The 12813-nt window shown below is 45.3% G+C and overlaps 1 protein-coding gene and 1 non-coding gene across 3 annotated transcripts in view; one reads left to right on the top strand and one right to left on the bottom strand.

Annotated features, from left to right (window-relative positions):
• Positions 1-9385, bottom strand: part of ITGA9 (integrin subunit alpha 9) — a 246500-nt gene extending 237115 nt beyond the window's left edge. Inside the window, exon 1 of one of the 2 annotated variants that reach the window (XM_048511594.1) lies at positions 8940-9385. In XM_048511594.1, the coding sequence (XP_048367551.1) occupies positions 8940-9118 (179 nt within the window). In that variant the 5' untranslated portion in view covers positions 9119-9385. Of the gene's footprint in view, positions 1-5537; positions 5607-8939 lie in introns of those variants that run through there. The other variant, XM_048511595.1, reaches the window with a different exon arrangement.
• Positions 6755-6829, top strand: TRNAT-UGU. Its single transcript has one exon. It is a non-coding gene; the product is annotated as a tRNA-Thr (tRNA).
• Positions 9386-12813: the final 3428 nt, after the last annotated feature.

Raw genomic sequence — 12813 nt, forward strand, 5'->3', positions numbered from 1 at the left:
CAGATTTTGAGTCTCAACAGAAATGTTTGTAGTAAAACATGCCACAATTACTCTTAACAGCACAAGCAATAAGCAAAACAGGGCTGGACCACAACAGCAGCATTTTCTTCTCCATCCATGTTACTCTTTATTGCTCACAGTTTCCTCTTCACCTAAGCATTGGTTAGCATCCCTGGATGCCCCCTCTATGATGCTGCTAGCAGGGGGGGGGGGGGGGGGGTGGGATTTTAACTTTTCATGTTGTAGTGTTTTCAAGAGATGACTCAATGGATGGAGTGTTTTAATGTTGTAATCACCGAGAGATCTTGCATATACAAACTTCTATTGTATTTGTTTCTTTTAGTACAACAACAGTTATATAGTTAATAGGGGGAGGGCAAACTTTGTTTATATCTAACAAACAAAATCAATTTAGCTATAGGAGGCTGAGGAGAAGTCAATTAAGTTTAGGTATGTTTCTTATTGTAGTTTGTTTTTCCTTCAGGTTAGTTTACATTTTTTGTTTGATGATGTGTACGTGTAATATTGTATGTAAAATTGATTAAATAACTTTTTAAAAAAGAGATCTTGCATATAGGCAGGGTATATTTTTTTTAAAGAAAGATGGAGAATCATCTATGTTGAAGTTGCCTTTGCATAGTATTTCCCAAGGGACAATAGTATTTTTTGGATCTCCAGGATGCCTTCTTGTTATGTACAGTAGCAACTATTTAGAATATGGAAGCTGCTATCTGGATGAAACCAAGCAGCAGATGACTAAGAGATGTCAAAAAAGATACAACAATAGTAAGAACATAAGAACATAAGAACTAGCCTGCTGGATCAGACCAGAGTCCATCTAGTCCAGCATTCTGATACTCGCAGTGGCCCACCAGGTGCCTTTGGGAGCTCCCATGCAGGAGGTGAAAGCAATGGCCTTCTGCTGCTGCTGCTCCTGAGCACCTGGTCTGCTAAGGCATTTGAAATCTGAGATCAAGGAGGATCAAGATTGGTAGCCATAGATCAGGGGTAGGGAACCTGCGGCTCTCCAGATGTTCAGGAACTACAATTCCCATCAGCCCCTACCAGCATGGCCAATTGGCCATGCTGACAGAGGCTGATGGGAATTGCAGTTCCTGAACATCTGGAGAGCCGCAGGTTCCCTACCCCTGCCATAGATTGACTTCTCCTCCATAAATCTGTTCAAGCCCTTTTTAAAGCTAGATAGTACTTTGAACGTTAATGGCTGGTATGACATTCAGCTTTGCCAGATTGTAGCTTATGCCCCTATCAATTAGCTCAGGCCAGGTACATGGATCTTTTACCATTCCTTATTCACAACATCCCTTTAAGGGAGCATAAGGGGGAGGGAGAGACAGGTAGCGTGGGGGAGGTCAAGTGGGCATAAGAAGAGCCCCTGCCCCAATTGATCTAGCCTGGTCTCACCACCTGGAAGTTCATTAATCTCATTAATGAAGTTCATTAATCTCATTTTTAAAGCATTGGGGGGTGGGGGAGAAAAATGGCCCATGCTTCCCACCCTCAGCAGCAGTGGCGTAGTGGTTAAGAGCAGGTGCATTCTAATCTGGAGGAACCGGGTTTGATTCCCCGCTCTGCCACCTGAGCAGTGGAGGCTTATCTGGGGAATTCAGATTAGCCTGTGCACTCCCGCACACGCCAGCTGGGTGACCTTGGGCTAGTCACAGCTTTTCGGAGCTCTCTCAGCCCCACCCACCTCACAGGGTGTTTGTTGTGAGGGGGGAAGGGCAAGGAGATTGTAAGCCCCTTTGAGTCTCCTACAGGAGAGAAAGGGGGGATATAAATCCAAACTCTTCTTCTTCTTCTTCTCACCCCTGCTGGGGAAAAAAAACCTCTGCTTACTTTAAAATTAACTTCTCTTCACATTAACTGACTTTCAGTTGAGTCCACTGCAACCAGGAGGAGACTGAGTGGGGGGAAAGGCCAGGGAGGGTTTCTCTGGCCTGGCCTCACCCCCAGTCCCCTCTCAGCTTCAGCACTGTTCTTCTGAAAGTAAGTAAATCTAAATTTTAAAGCAACCATAGCAGTATGAGGAGGGTGGTGGCCAACTTTCCCCCCCAACTGCCGCTGAAACTCTCTTTCTCTCTTCCCCCTTCCTCTCCCTTTCCCTCCTTTCCCCCTTTCTCTCTCTCACCCGTTCTCTCCCTTCCCCCACTCCCCCTTACTCTCTGGATGGACGATGCACTATTGCATAGTACTGTGTGAGAATAAGATATTGGAGTATGGGTGGACAGTAAGTTAGACAGGAGCAGTCAGTGTGATGCAGGGACAACAAAGGCTAACACCATCTTGGGGTGTATCAATAGGGGCATAACATCCAGCCTGCAAGAGGTGGGGGATGCAGTTTGAGAGCTTGCACTGGGCACTATTTTCTGTAGATAGGCCTCTGTTCATGTCTATATTGGAAGATGAATCCTGATCTTCCCAGTCCAGCTACTACATCACTCCGCTTTATTGCCGAGTCCAAATTACATCATGAATCATCTTTTTTAACTGCACCTGCCTAATGGGCATCATGTCAAACAGAGAACAATTTTCATCTCCTGCTGCAGAAGAACCAGGATTGGCTCTAGAGGAATTAATAGCAGGAACACAAATTTTTAAGCATTTATAGCTGTCACCAAAGTGACACTAAACAAACATTTAAAGACAAAAGAAATGGTTCAAATACACATTTGATGCACTCCATGACACTTCAGGACAACACTCTTCACATCATTTCCACCACACATAGGCCCCTTCCGCACAGGCAACATAATGCGTTTTCAAACCACTTTCAAAACTGTTTGCAAGTGGATTTTGCCATTCTGCACAGCTTCAAAGAGCACTGAAAGCAGTTTGAAAGTGCATTATTCTGCATGCGCGGAATGAACCATAGAAAGCATGTTGGTCTTTACTCTCATAAGAACATAAGAACAAGCCAGCTGGATCAGACCAGAGTCCACCTAGTCCAGCTCTCTGCTACTCGCACTGGCCCACCAGGTGCCTTTGGGAGCTCACATGCAGGATGTGAAAGCAATGGCCTTCTGCGGCTGTTGCTCCCGAGCACCTGGTCTGTTAAGGCATTTGCAATCTCAATCTCAGATCTCTCGACTTTCCAACCCCTTGCTTCTAAATACGAAGGGACTTTAGGATTGGAACTACCATCTTCCTTCAAAAAAAAAAAAAGGATTCTGCAAATCTATTAATAGAGGCAGTGGGTTAAAATTATCCTGTTTTGTTTGGCTCAGAGACAGTAAACATTAGTTGAAATCTAATAAATGATTACAAGACATAAGGACCACCACTTAAGCTTTTGAAAGAAGGAGAAAGAAAAGGGAGCTATTGCTAAATATTATTTGGTAATTTGCAGTTTCCAGGAATAGTCAAAACTTCTCCCACCACACCACATCCATCCAAGATGGTGCAAAATTACTTTAATGCCATACTACATTCTCTAAGTATAAACCAAGTGACCTCAGTTACACCAAAGGCTTAACAGCTAATGCCAACTCACAGTGCCATTTCCAAGCCACAGCTAGAGAGGCAGCATTTCTGCGACGACAAATACATTATTAAGACAGGATTTAATTGACAGCTCTCTGGCTGGAAAGAGAGGACATTTTTGCTTAGGAACAGTCTATGAGTACACAAGGCATTGCCAAATTGGTTGAACAGCACAGGCTGACAGGCTGAAGTTAATTGTGTGTGTACACAAACGTACACACACACACATACACAAGTGTACAATGCACCTCTTTAATGGCTGCATTTAAAACCCGCCTAGCAAGTGGCCTCAGCTTGTAGGGCAGACAATGGTCTCTTATTGTGATGAACTGGCGTGCTGCACTGGTTGACCCTAAAAGAGATCGATGGGTATGAAGCACAGAGATGTAATTGAGGAATAATTTCAAGAGCCCCAGAAACAGGGAAATGGATAAAAATATACCCCTATAAGATAAGCTTGTCCCAGACAATTTTATTATTATTATTATTATTATTATTATTATTATTATTATTATTATTATTATTATTATTAATTCAATTTCTATACCGCCCGATCCCCAAAGGGCTCTGGGCGGTGAACAACATAATATAAACAATAAGCAGGAGCAAATCCGGTACAATACAAACATAGGCTCCGTCAATAAAACATCTTAAAATACATAAAAACAGCGGCTAACAATTAGCAAATTAAACAAGAGGCGTCCAGGCTCAATTTAAAAACCCACCCCAAGAAGGGGGGAACGGCAGGCCCCTCAATATGAGGAGCTCTGTTATACCAGTGCCAAAGCAGGAGCAGTGGGGGGGGGGGGCACCATTTCAGCGGCTGGACACTCCAAAGGCCCGGTGGAACAACACAGTCTTACAGGCCCTTACAAGATCAACTCTGCAAGTTGGGCTGCAGGACATGTGTTTAAATCCACTTACCAGTAAGTCTAAACTGTATCTCACAAAAGAGGAAGGAAAAGATACAACTATCATTCCTCCATTTTTAATGGAATCTTTTACAAATAGTGTGAGAAAGACAGCCTCTAGACTCAGTTTCATTCCCACAAGCCAGTTTACTAAGCATAGGGAAGCTGATTTGAGACAGTGTATTCCACCAGCATGGTTAAGAGCTGTGGACTCTAATCTGGAGAACTGGGTTTGATTCCCCACTCCTCCACATGAAGCCTGCTGGGAGACTTTGGGCCAATCATAGTTCTCTCCGAACCCACCCAGTCCATGCAAAGGCAGGTGATGGCAAACCACTTCTGAATGTTTCTTGCTTTGAAAACCCTACAGGGTCACCATAAGTCAGCAGAGACTTGATGTTACTCTGCACAAAAGCACATTCCACCATGTGAGCAACAACTGCAGCCTAAAGTGGCACAATCAAATGTATCATCTCAGTGAGAACTTGCCCTACTGCTAAACCTTCAGCAATGCTGCTCAAAAATGAATCCTTTCCTAATATTGTTGTATGCTAGTCAGTGATCAAGGTTAAAGGGACAGCAGCAGAGCCATCTAAAGAGTAGCCATGCCTCACTCCATCACCAACATTTGCAGTTTGCAACGTGGAGAAGGAGGGGTAGGCAGCATGGCCAGCCACCCACATGGTACCCTCAGCTGGCAAGGACAGGCACTCCATTAGCCTGCCAGGTAAGGCTGGGGGCAAGATGAAGGGGGCGAGGCTGAGATTCTAGGGAGCTATTTAAGGCAGGCACCTGCACAGTTCCGGCCTTGCCTTTCTCAGTGGAACAACAGCTTGCCCACCCAACCTCCCTGTTCTTATCTTGTCAGTTACATCTGGTTGTTTTAATGGTTACACTGCGTTCTTTGGTTTTGTTTTCCCATTTTGTCACAGCTTGATGGGTTGCACTTTGGGACGGACCCTTTTGGAAGGAGTCTGTGCCTGCATGCTTGGCTCCCCATTGTTATGAGGGCCCCATATGGGGCTTGGGGGATGTGGGAGGCCATTAGGCTCGTGCCCAGATGCATCTCATGCCACTGACCTACACTTTCAGGTGGCAAGGGGACAAAGCAGAGGTCCACACCTGCTTGGCTTCCAGTTACTTGTCATTCCTCGGTTTCCCCCAGCAGGTGGGCTGGAGAAAGGTATTTCATCAAGTTGCCCAATGCCAGGATCCGAGGTTTCCACCAGATAATGGGCTGGGGATTGTGTTCGTGGGGTAGCATGTGGGTCGTCTGATGTCAGGATCCATCCACATGCTGTGCCTCTGCTTCTTTGCATGTATATAACAAGCTGTAGTCAATTTCCTACCAAAATAAAATGGTGTGTGGGTCTTTGTCTTCCCCTATGCCTCAGCACATTGCTTCATCGAATCTGCAAGGAGATTTAAAAACTTCCTTCCTGACAGGAAGGGCTGTCCGACAGTGCAATACGCTGCCTTGGAGTGTGGTGGAGTCTCCTTCTTTGGAGGTTTTTAAACAAAGGCTGGATGGCCATCTGTCAATGGTGCTCTGATTGTATATTCCTAAATGGCAGGGGGTTGGACTTGATGGTCCTTGTGATCTCTTCCATCTCTTTGATTGTATGGTTTCTAAGTTCATTGAATGGGGTTCAAATCCCTCCTCTGCAACAAAGCTCACTTGGTGCTGTCATGATTCCAACCTAACACACATCATAGCATCATTGGGAATATAAAACAGAAGACAGGAGATCAATATATAACACTTTGAGCTCATTGGGAGAGGGGCAGATGGCATCATCTTGGCCCCTTCCGCACATGCAGAATAATGCACTTTCAATCCATTTTGAATGCACTTTGCAGCTGGATTTTACTGTGCAAAATAGCAAAATCCACTTGCAAACAATTGTGAAAGTGGATTGAAAGTGTGTTATTCTGCATGTGCGGAAGGGGCCCTTGTCCTACTAAGAATCCTTGAAATTCAGCCCACATCAAAAAAGACTGTAGATGGATGCTGCAACATAATATAATTGGAAGGTATTTTGAGATACAGCTTAAAACCATCTTCCATCTTGGACCACTCCATACATGACTGTTTATCACCTGTTGACTGTTATCTCAAGGGAAGATTCACATGTGTCTTTATGTATCAACTACCAAAGACCTGTGGCTGTTGGAAAGGAGATGAAGGGCTTTTTTATAAACGTGTTAATTTCTCCTGCAATCGTCAGTTGCTTCATCATGCGGCTTCCTGAGCAGAGTACTTTCCTGTGTATTTGAAAGCAGTCCATCCAAACATTAAAGGAGCTCTGTGATGATAAACTGGAAGATAATACCTTTGAGGAGAGGCTGTGGCTCAGCAGTAGAGCATCTGCCTTGTATGCAGAAGGTCCCAGGTTCAATTCCTGGTATCTCCAGTTTTTAAAAGGATCAGGCAGAAGATGATGTTAAAGGGTTTCTCTGCTTGAGACCCAGGCAGCCTCTGCCAGTCCTGATATATACTACCAACTCAAACACAACAGTGTTTAAGAGATAGCACACACATTCAGCTGCCAATCACAGGCATGCATCCACGTGTTTGATATGTCATGTCTAATCTGCACAGCCACATTTTAATGGACAGAAGTATCAGGCGTCTTACAACTGCAACACAGGCAGGAATCAACAGGTACACTGTAAAAAAATGACTTTTGCCCATATGATCTGGCTGCCTCCACAATACAAAGACAATACAGCCTTGCCTCCAACAGATGGACAGCTAGATTCCTCTATGAATTTGCAGACAGATTTCCCTCTGTGATACACCTCTAAAGATGCCAGCCACAGATGCAGGTGAAACGTTAGGAACAAGATCCACCAGACCACGGTCACACAATCCGGAAAACCCACCAGAACCAGTTAGATTCCTGTTCGGGTGCCATCACACACGTCACTGGTATAAGGGTGCCATCACAAATGTCAATTTTTCTTCCACGTAGCCCTTGAAGATACAGATGCTCTACAGCTGGACTCAGCAACCCTAAGTTTTCAGCTGAGACCAAGGAAGAGCTCATCTGATGCTAAAATGGCCACTCTGATAAACATTCATTTAGACAAGCTGGATGCAAAACCTTGAACTGATAAAGTAAGCACATACAAGAGAATGTGCGAAGAATCCTGTGTCACTGTTATCAGAGGCTGTAAACTGTAACACCCAAATGGAACTTCCATGCTCAGAGGCACTATACCGCAAACTACAGACACCAGGGGCAAAGAAGAAGGCACAGCTGTCAGCAAATATAGTCTTTAAGTTTTTCCAAGGCTGGAGAAGCACTGGATTTAATGAATGTACCAGGAAGGCATTCCTTCAATTCTCAGCAAACGCCAGATCCCACAGAACGCGTAACCCATTCTGATCTTGCAGTTGTGCCTGCCTCTGCCCAAGGAATAAAGCACAAAAACCAGTATGTGCCAAACTCCCATGAGTGAACACATATTCTGCTTGCTTCATGTGAGTCCCACAAATACGTATGCCAATTCACCCACACATTGAAAAAAAGGCTTGCACAGATATCTATTTAAAATATCATTAGGGAAGGTGCTTCTGCTGCCATTTTGGGCAGCCTTCCCCAGTGGCCAAGAGTTGGTGTCACTACAATGACAGATTTCCTGACAGATTCTGTCATTTCTCTTAGCGCACATCGTAAACCGGGACTCCGTTCCCACGCAACCCAGCCAGTTCATTTCTCTAACTATATCCAAATATCCAAGCCACCAAGTCCCCTCATGTTCCACGGGCTCCATTACTTGATGCCTAATGACACACATGTGCCCCACAAGAGAACCTATACCACCACGGATCATTCCTGGGGTACCAATTTAGTACTCAGTGTGGCTGCAGAGTAAGAACAAGAGGTTTCCCTCTGACACTAACAGGAAGCAGAAATATGTATCCCAGTTTGTGAGAAGTCCCCCTCCGCTGCCAGCAGTCCCTCCATCCATTGTGGCAGAATCCTGGGTGACGGATATTAGGAGAAAGGAATGCATTTCTCTCCCACCTCAGCCAAAGAGCACTTTGGGGTCATGAGGGAGCCTGGCTTTCGTGATTTCCAATTTAAATGCTTTCTCCCACTGTCAAGATAGCCATTTTAACCCTTCCCCGCCTCCTTCAGGCAGAGGATACTTCAGAAAGCACTGAAATCTGAGACCCAGATCATGAAGTTTCCTCTGAGTATGTGCAGAGAGCACCCCTGACAATATCGAGTGCAGAGCGAACACGCCTGTAAAATGGAGAGGAGCAGAGCGCCCCAGCGAGAAAAGAGGAGTTAAGTCTCAGTCCCTAAAAAGTCCTGCAGACAAATCTTCCAAATGATCGAACAACTGATAGGGCAGGCAAAAGATTAAGGAGAGACTTCTGTTCAAGTTTTAAAGCAGAAGGGGGGGGGGGGCAAAAACAGCATCCGCGGGCACACGCTTTCTGCAGGCTGCTCTGCAATACCGAAACACAGCCTTAGCCCCTGCCTGCCTCCCTCCCCGCACTTTACTCACCATCGAGTATTGTCGTAGTAATGCTCCAGCACGGAGTATCCGAAGAACGAGTTATTGGGTCCCTGGAAAACCACGGGCTGCTCCAGATCGATGTTATAGGAGTAAACCAGAGCCACGGAAATGGTCGCGACCAACACTTTAAAACCGCCCCGCTTGCCCTGCCAAGGGGACCCGGCCATTCTCCGAGGGAAGAAAGCGCGACTCTCTCTCTCCGGATAGGAAAACCCCCCGCGCCTGGTCTGGCTCTCCGGTGCAAAGGGAGCGAATGCAGAGGCAAGCGGCGCACGGGCAGAGCCTGGAAACAAAGCGGTCCCCTCAAGTTCCTGACTCCTGCGGAGGTTCCCGCCGTTGCAGCCGCGCAGGGAGCCGGAGATGGCCGGGCTTTCGGCGTCTTCTGACCCGGTCCAGCCGCCAGCCGGAGACTTTTGAGCGCCGCTTCACGCCAATCCCCCCTGGCCGGGCTCGCTCCTTGCTCGGGACCCCAGCCGACCCCTAACGCCGAAGCCACAGCGCCCTCTAGCGCCGCGCGCGCGCCTAGCCTCTCCGCGCGCGCCTAGCTAATTTAATTCACGTGTAAAACAAAGTTCTTTTTTTAAAAACTGTGCGGGAATATTTAAAAAACAGGCGCTGTTTCTCCCTCAACAGAAGCGTAACATAGTGCGACAGCATTCTTTTGATTCTGCCCACCCCTTCATCTCACCTATTGTGTGAGAGCTAGTGGACACGTGCAGATCAGAATGAAGTCGTAGACGCCTGATAGGAATAAAGTGGGTAATTCTGCGTGCGTGCGTGCGTGCGTGCTTTCTCAGGTAAAACACTCCCTGAAAATTAAATAATAAATGGATAAAATTAGCACAGTAAAGGTGAAAAGTTATAATGCAGAATTTCTGCGAGGCTAGTTTTCCACACAAGGAGGATGCTCTTATAATATCAATAAGTTAAAGATAAAGATAGTCCCCTCTGCAAGCACTGGGGCATTATTGACCCATAGGACACCTGCAGATCAGAATGAATATTTAATTTCTTAGCATGTATGAATTACAAATGTATTTATTTATTCCTTTTAGGGAATCTGTATGCTGCCTCCCAAGAACCCTGCTTGATGCACCTTACAAGTAAAAATACAGTACTATAAAATCATTAAAAACACCACAAATTATCAGCATGAAAAGGCAACAAGCCAGAGGCATAACAATAGCATAAAACACCCATAGATAAGTCAGAACTTCTACTAGAAGCGGACCATAAAAATAGCTGTGTAAATAAATAAATAAATACCATCAGATAAAATATTTTGGTTGGCACCTAAAAGAAAGTTTGATAGGTACCAGGAAATCCTCAAAGGGATACTACCATGAAAATGCACCCTCTATTATTTGCCATGTGCCTTACCTCAGAAGGCAGGGATATGGAAAGTAGAACTGAGAGGTACATGAATGGACTTTATTGAAATTAAAGCACTGAGTTCAGGAGTGTGAAAGTCTTGCCTGTGCTGTCTCTGCCAGGTCATTCAGCTATGCACATCAGTGCTTGTGGTTGCAATTGTTCAGTTCTGATTATGTTTTAATGTATGTTTAATGTATGTATGTTTAATTTAATTATGTTTCAATGTATGTTTTAACCCTGTTGTGAACCGCCCTGAGCCCTCAGGGGGAGGGCAGTATATTAAATAAATAAATAAATAAATAAATAAAATCTGGCATATATCTGGTGGCAAACCCTCACTTTAAAAAATTCAGGCTGGACTTAAATTGGAAAGCACTGTGACCCAGAAAGTGATTTTAGTTGTCAGTGCTTCCTAGTAATCAGTACCTTTGCTTATGTGTGGAGTTTATTTTGATCACTACTGATAGCTGTAGCTAGATTCAGTTTTTGTGGGATAGGCCAGTAGAACTTCTAAGGGATGGTTCACCTTTCTGTTTGCATTATCTCTCAGCAACCAACATCCCCAGTTGGCTGGTTTAAAAAGGAATGATGCCTTTCCAGCACAGTAATTCTGCCAGACTGTTTCCTTTATTTAATCATTTAAGTATTCTACCACTTGAATATCAAATACCAAGAATCTGGTACAATTGCCATCTCTTTCTCAATTCACTGCATCATTAGAAAGAATTGGTCTCAAACTTTTTTCTGCTTCATTTTATGATCAGTGAACTTGAAATGGCCCAAATGGTTACAAAACGCATCGAGCAGATCAGAATAATTGGCCCAAATCCTAAACTGTTATTCGTAAAATTAGCCCTCTTTTAAAATTTCACACAATTTTTTAAACCATGTGCTCAAGTTAGTCTGTTTCTTATTAGACACTTTCAATTCCCATGTTCCAAACCTGCAACTAATTCAGTGAAATAAATCTTGGAAGCTCTACAGCCTTTTCCGCACAACTGGTTTAAAACATTTCCAGCTTTCTAATGTTTAGTTTTTCCTGTGGTTTTCTGCATGTTTCCCCCTTATTTGGTTCTGGAAACATTTTCAATTAACATTTTCTCCATTGTTTTTTAAAACACATTAACCTTTTCTGCACACTGCTCTTACCCCATTTTGAAGGTGTTTTCAGTTCCTTTGTTCTGTCCAGCACACCCCTGTAGGTATAGATTTTTTTATGGGGGAGTTTGGGGGCAAAGCCATGCCCCAACCCACTCCTGGAGGTGTGGCCACGCCTCCCCAAGCCCCGCCCCCTAGCCTCAGTGCTTATAAAAGCAGCTCTCCAAGGCCAGGGGCAGCAGACTCCCCTTCCCTGCCCCCCCCCCTGGCTGGGCTCCCAGCCAGCAGTCCCTTCTGCCTTCCACTTCAGGCACAGGCGTAGCTAGGGAAAATGGAGCCCGGTGCAAAATCTGAGTTTTGCGGGGGGGGGGGGGGGACGGGCGGCCGCTGTGATGCTGGAATACAACCCCAAACAGCATCACTTTCAATGGTGTTTAAACTAGGGAGCCCAGATTCTCCTTTTAAATCCACCTTAAAGGAAGAATCTGGGGTCTCCAGTTAAAACAACATTGAAAGTGATGCTGTTTTGGGATGGATTCTCCCCCACCCTGAAACAGCATCACTTTCAGTGTTTAAAGTGGGGACCTCAGATTCTCCCTTTAAATCCATGCCAAAGGGGGTAGATTGAAAAGGGAAATCTGGGGAAATTTGGGGGGTGCCTGCTGTCAGGGGTGCAATTGTTATGCTAGCAGCACCAAAATTTCAGGGTATCTTTAGGAGACCCTCCTGAATATACCACCCAGGCTGGGTGAAGTTTGGTCAAGGGGGTCCAAAGTTATGCACCCTCAAATGTGTAGCCCTCATCTCCTATTAGCTCCCATTGGAAACAAAGGGGGATGGGGGCACCTCCTTTGGGAGTCCATAGCTTGGACCCCCTTGACCAAACTTCACAAAACCTGGGTGATATCAGTAGGAGACTCTCCTGATGATACCACCCAGGTTTGGAGAAGTTTGGTTCATGGGAGCCAAAGTTATGGACGCTCAAATGTGTAGCCCGCATCTCATATTAGCTCCCATTGGAAACAATGGGGATGGGGCACCCCCTTTGGGAGTCCATAACTATGGACCCCCTGAACCAAACCTCACCAAACCTGGTTGATAGCATCAAGAAAGTCTCCAAACAAATTCCTGAAATTTTGGTGCTGCTAGCCTAAAACCAGCGCCCCCTGCAGGCCAAAAACGAAAAAACACTGAAAAAATACAAAAACCCCACAAACGGTGGGCGGAGCTTCGGACATGTAATGGGGGGTTTGAACCCGAGAAACCCCCCCTTACCTACGTCCTTGGCACCAGGAAAGGTGTTGGTGTATCATAGCCATCAGATTGGGGACTTCTTAACGAGAAAATCTCGGACTGAATGTAGGACCATCTGCATGCCTGGCCTATGCTC

This window comes from Sphaerodactylus townsendi, linkage group LG11 (genome assembly GCF_021028975.2).
Source record: "Sphaerodactylus townsendi isolate TG3544 linkage group LG11, MPM_Stown_v2.3, whole genome shotgun sequence".
In the NCBI taxonomy this organism is placed as follows: domain Eukaryota; kingdom Metazoa; phylum Chordata; class Lepidosauria; order Squamata; family Sphaerodactylidae; genus Sphaerodactylus; species Sphaerodactylus townsendi.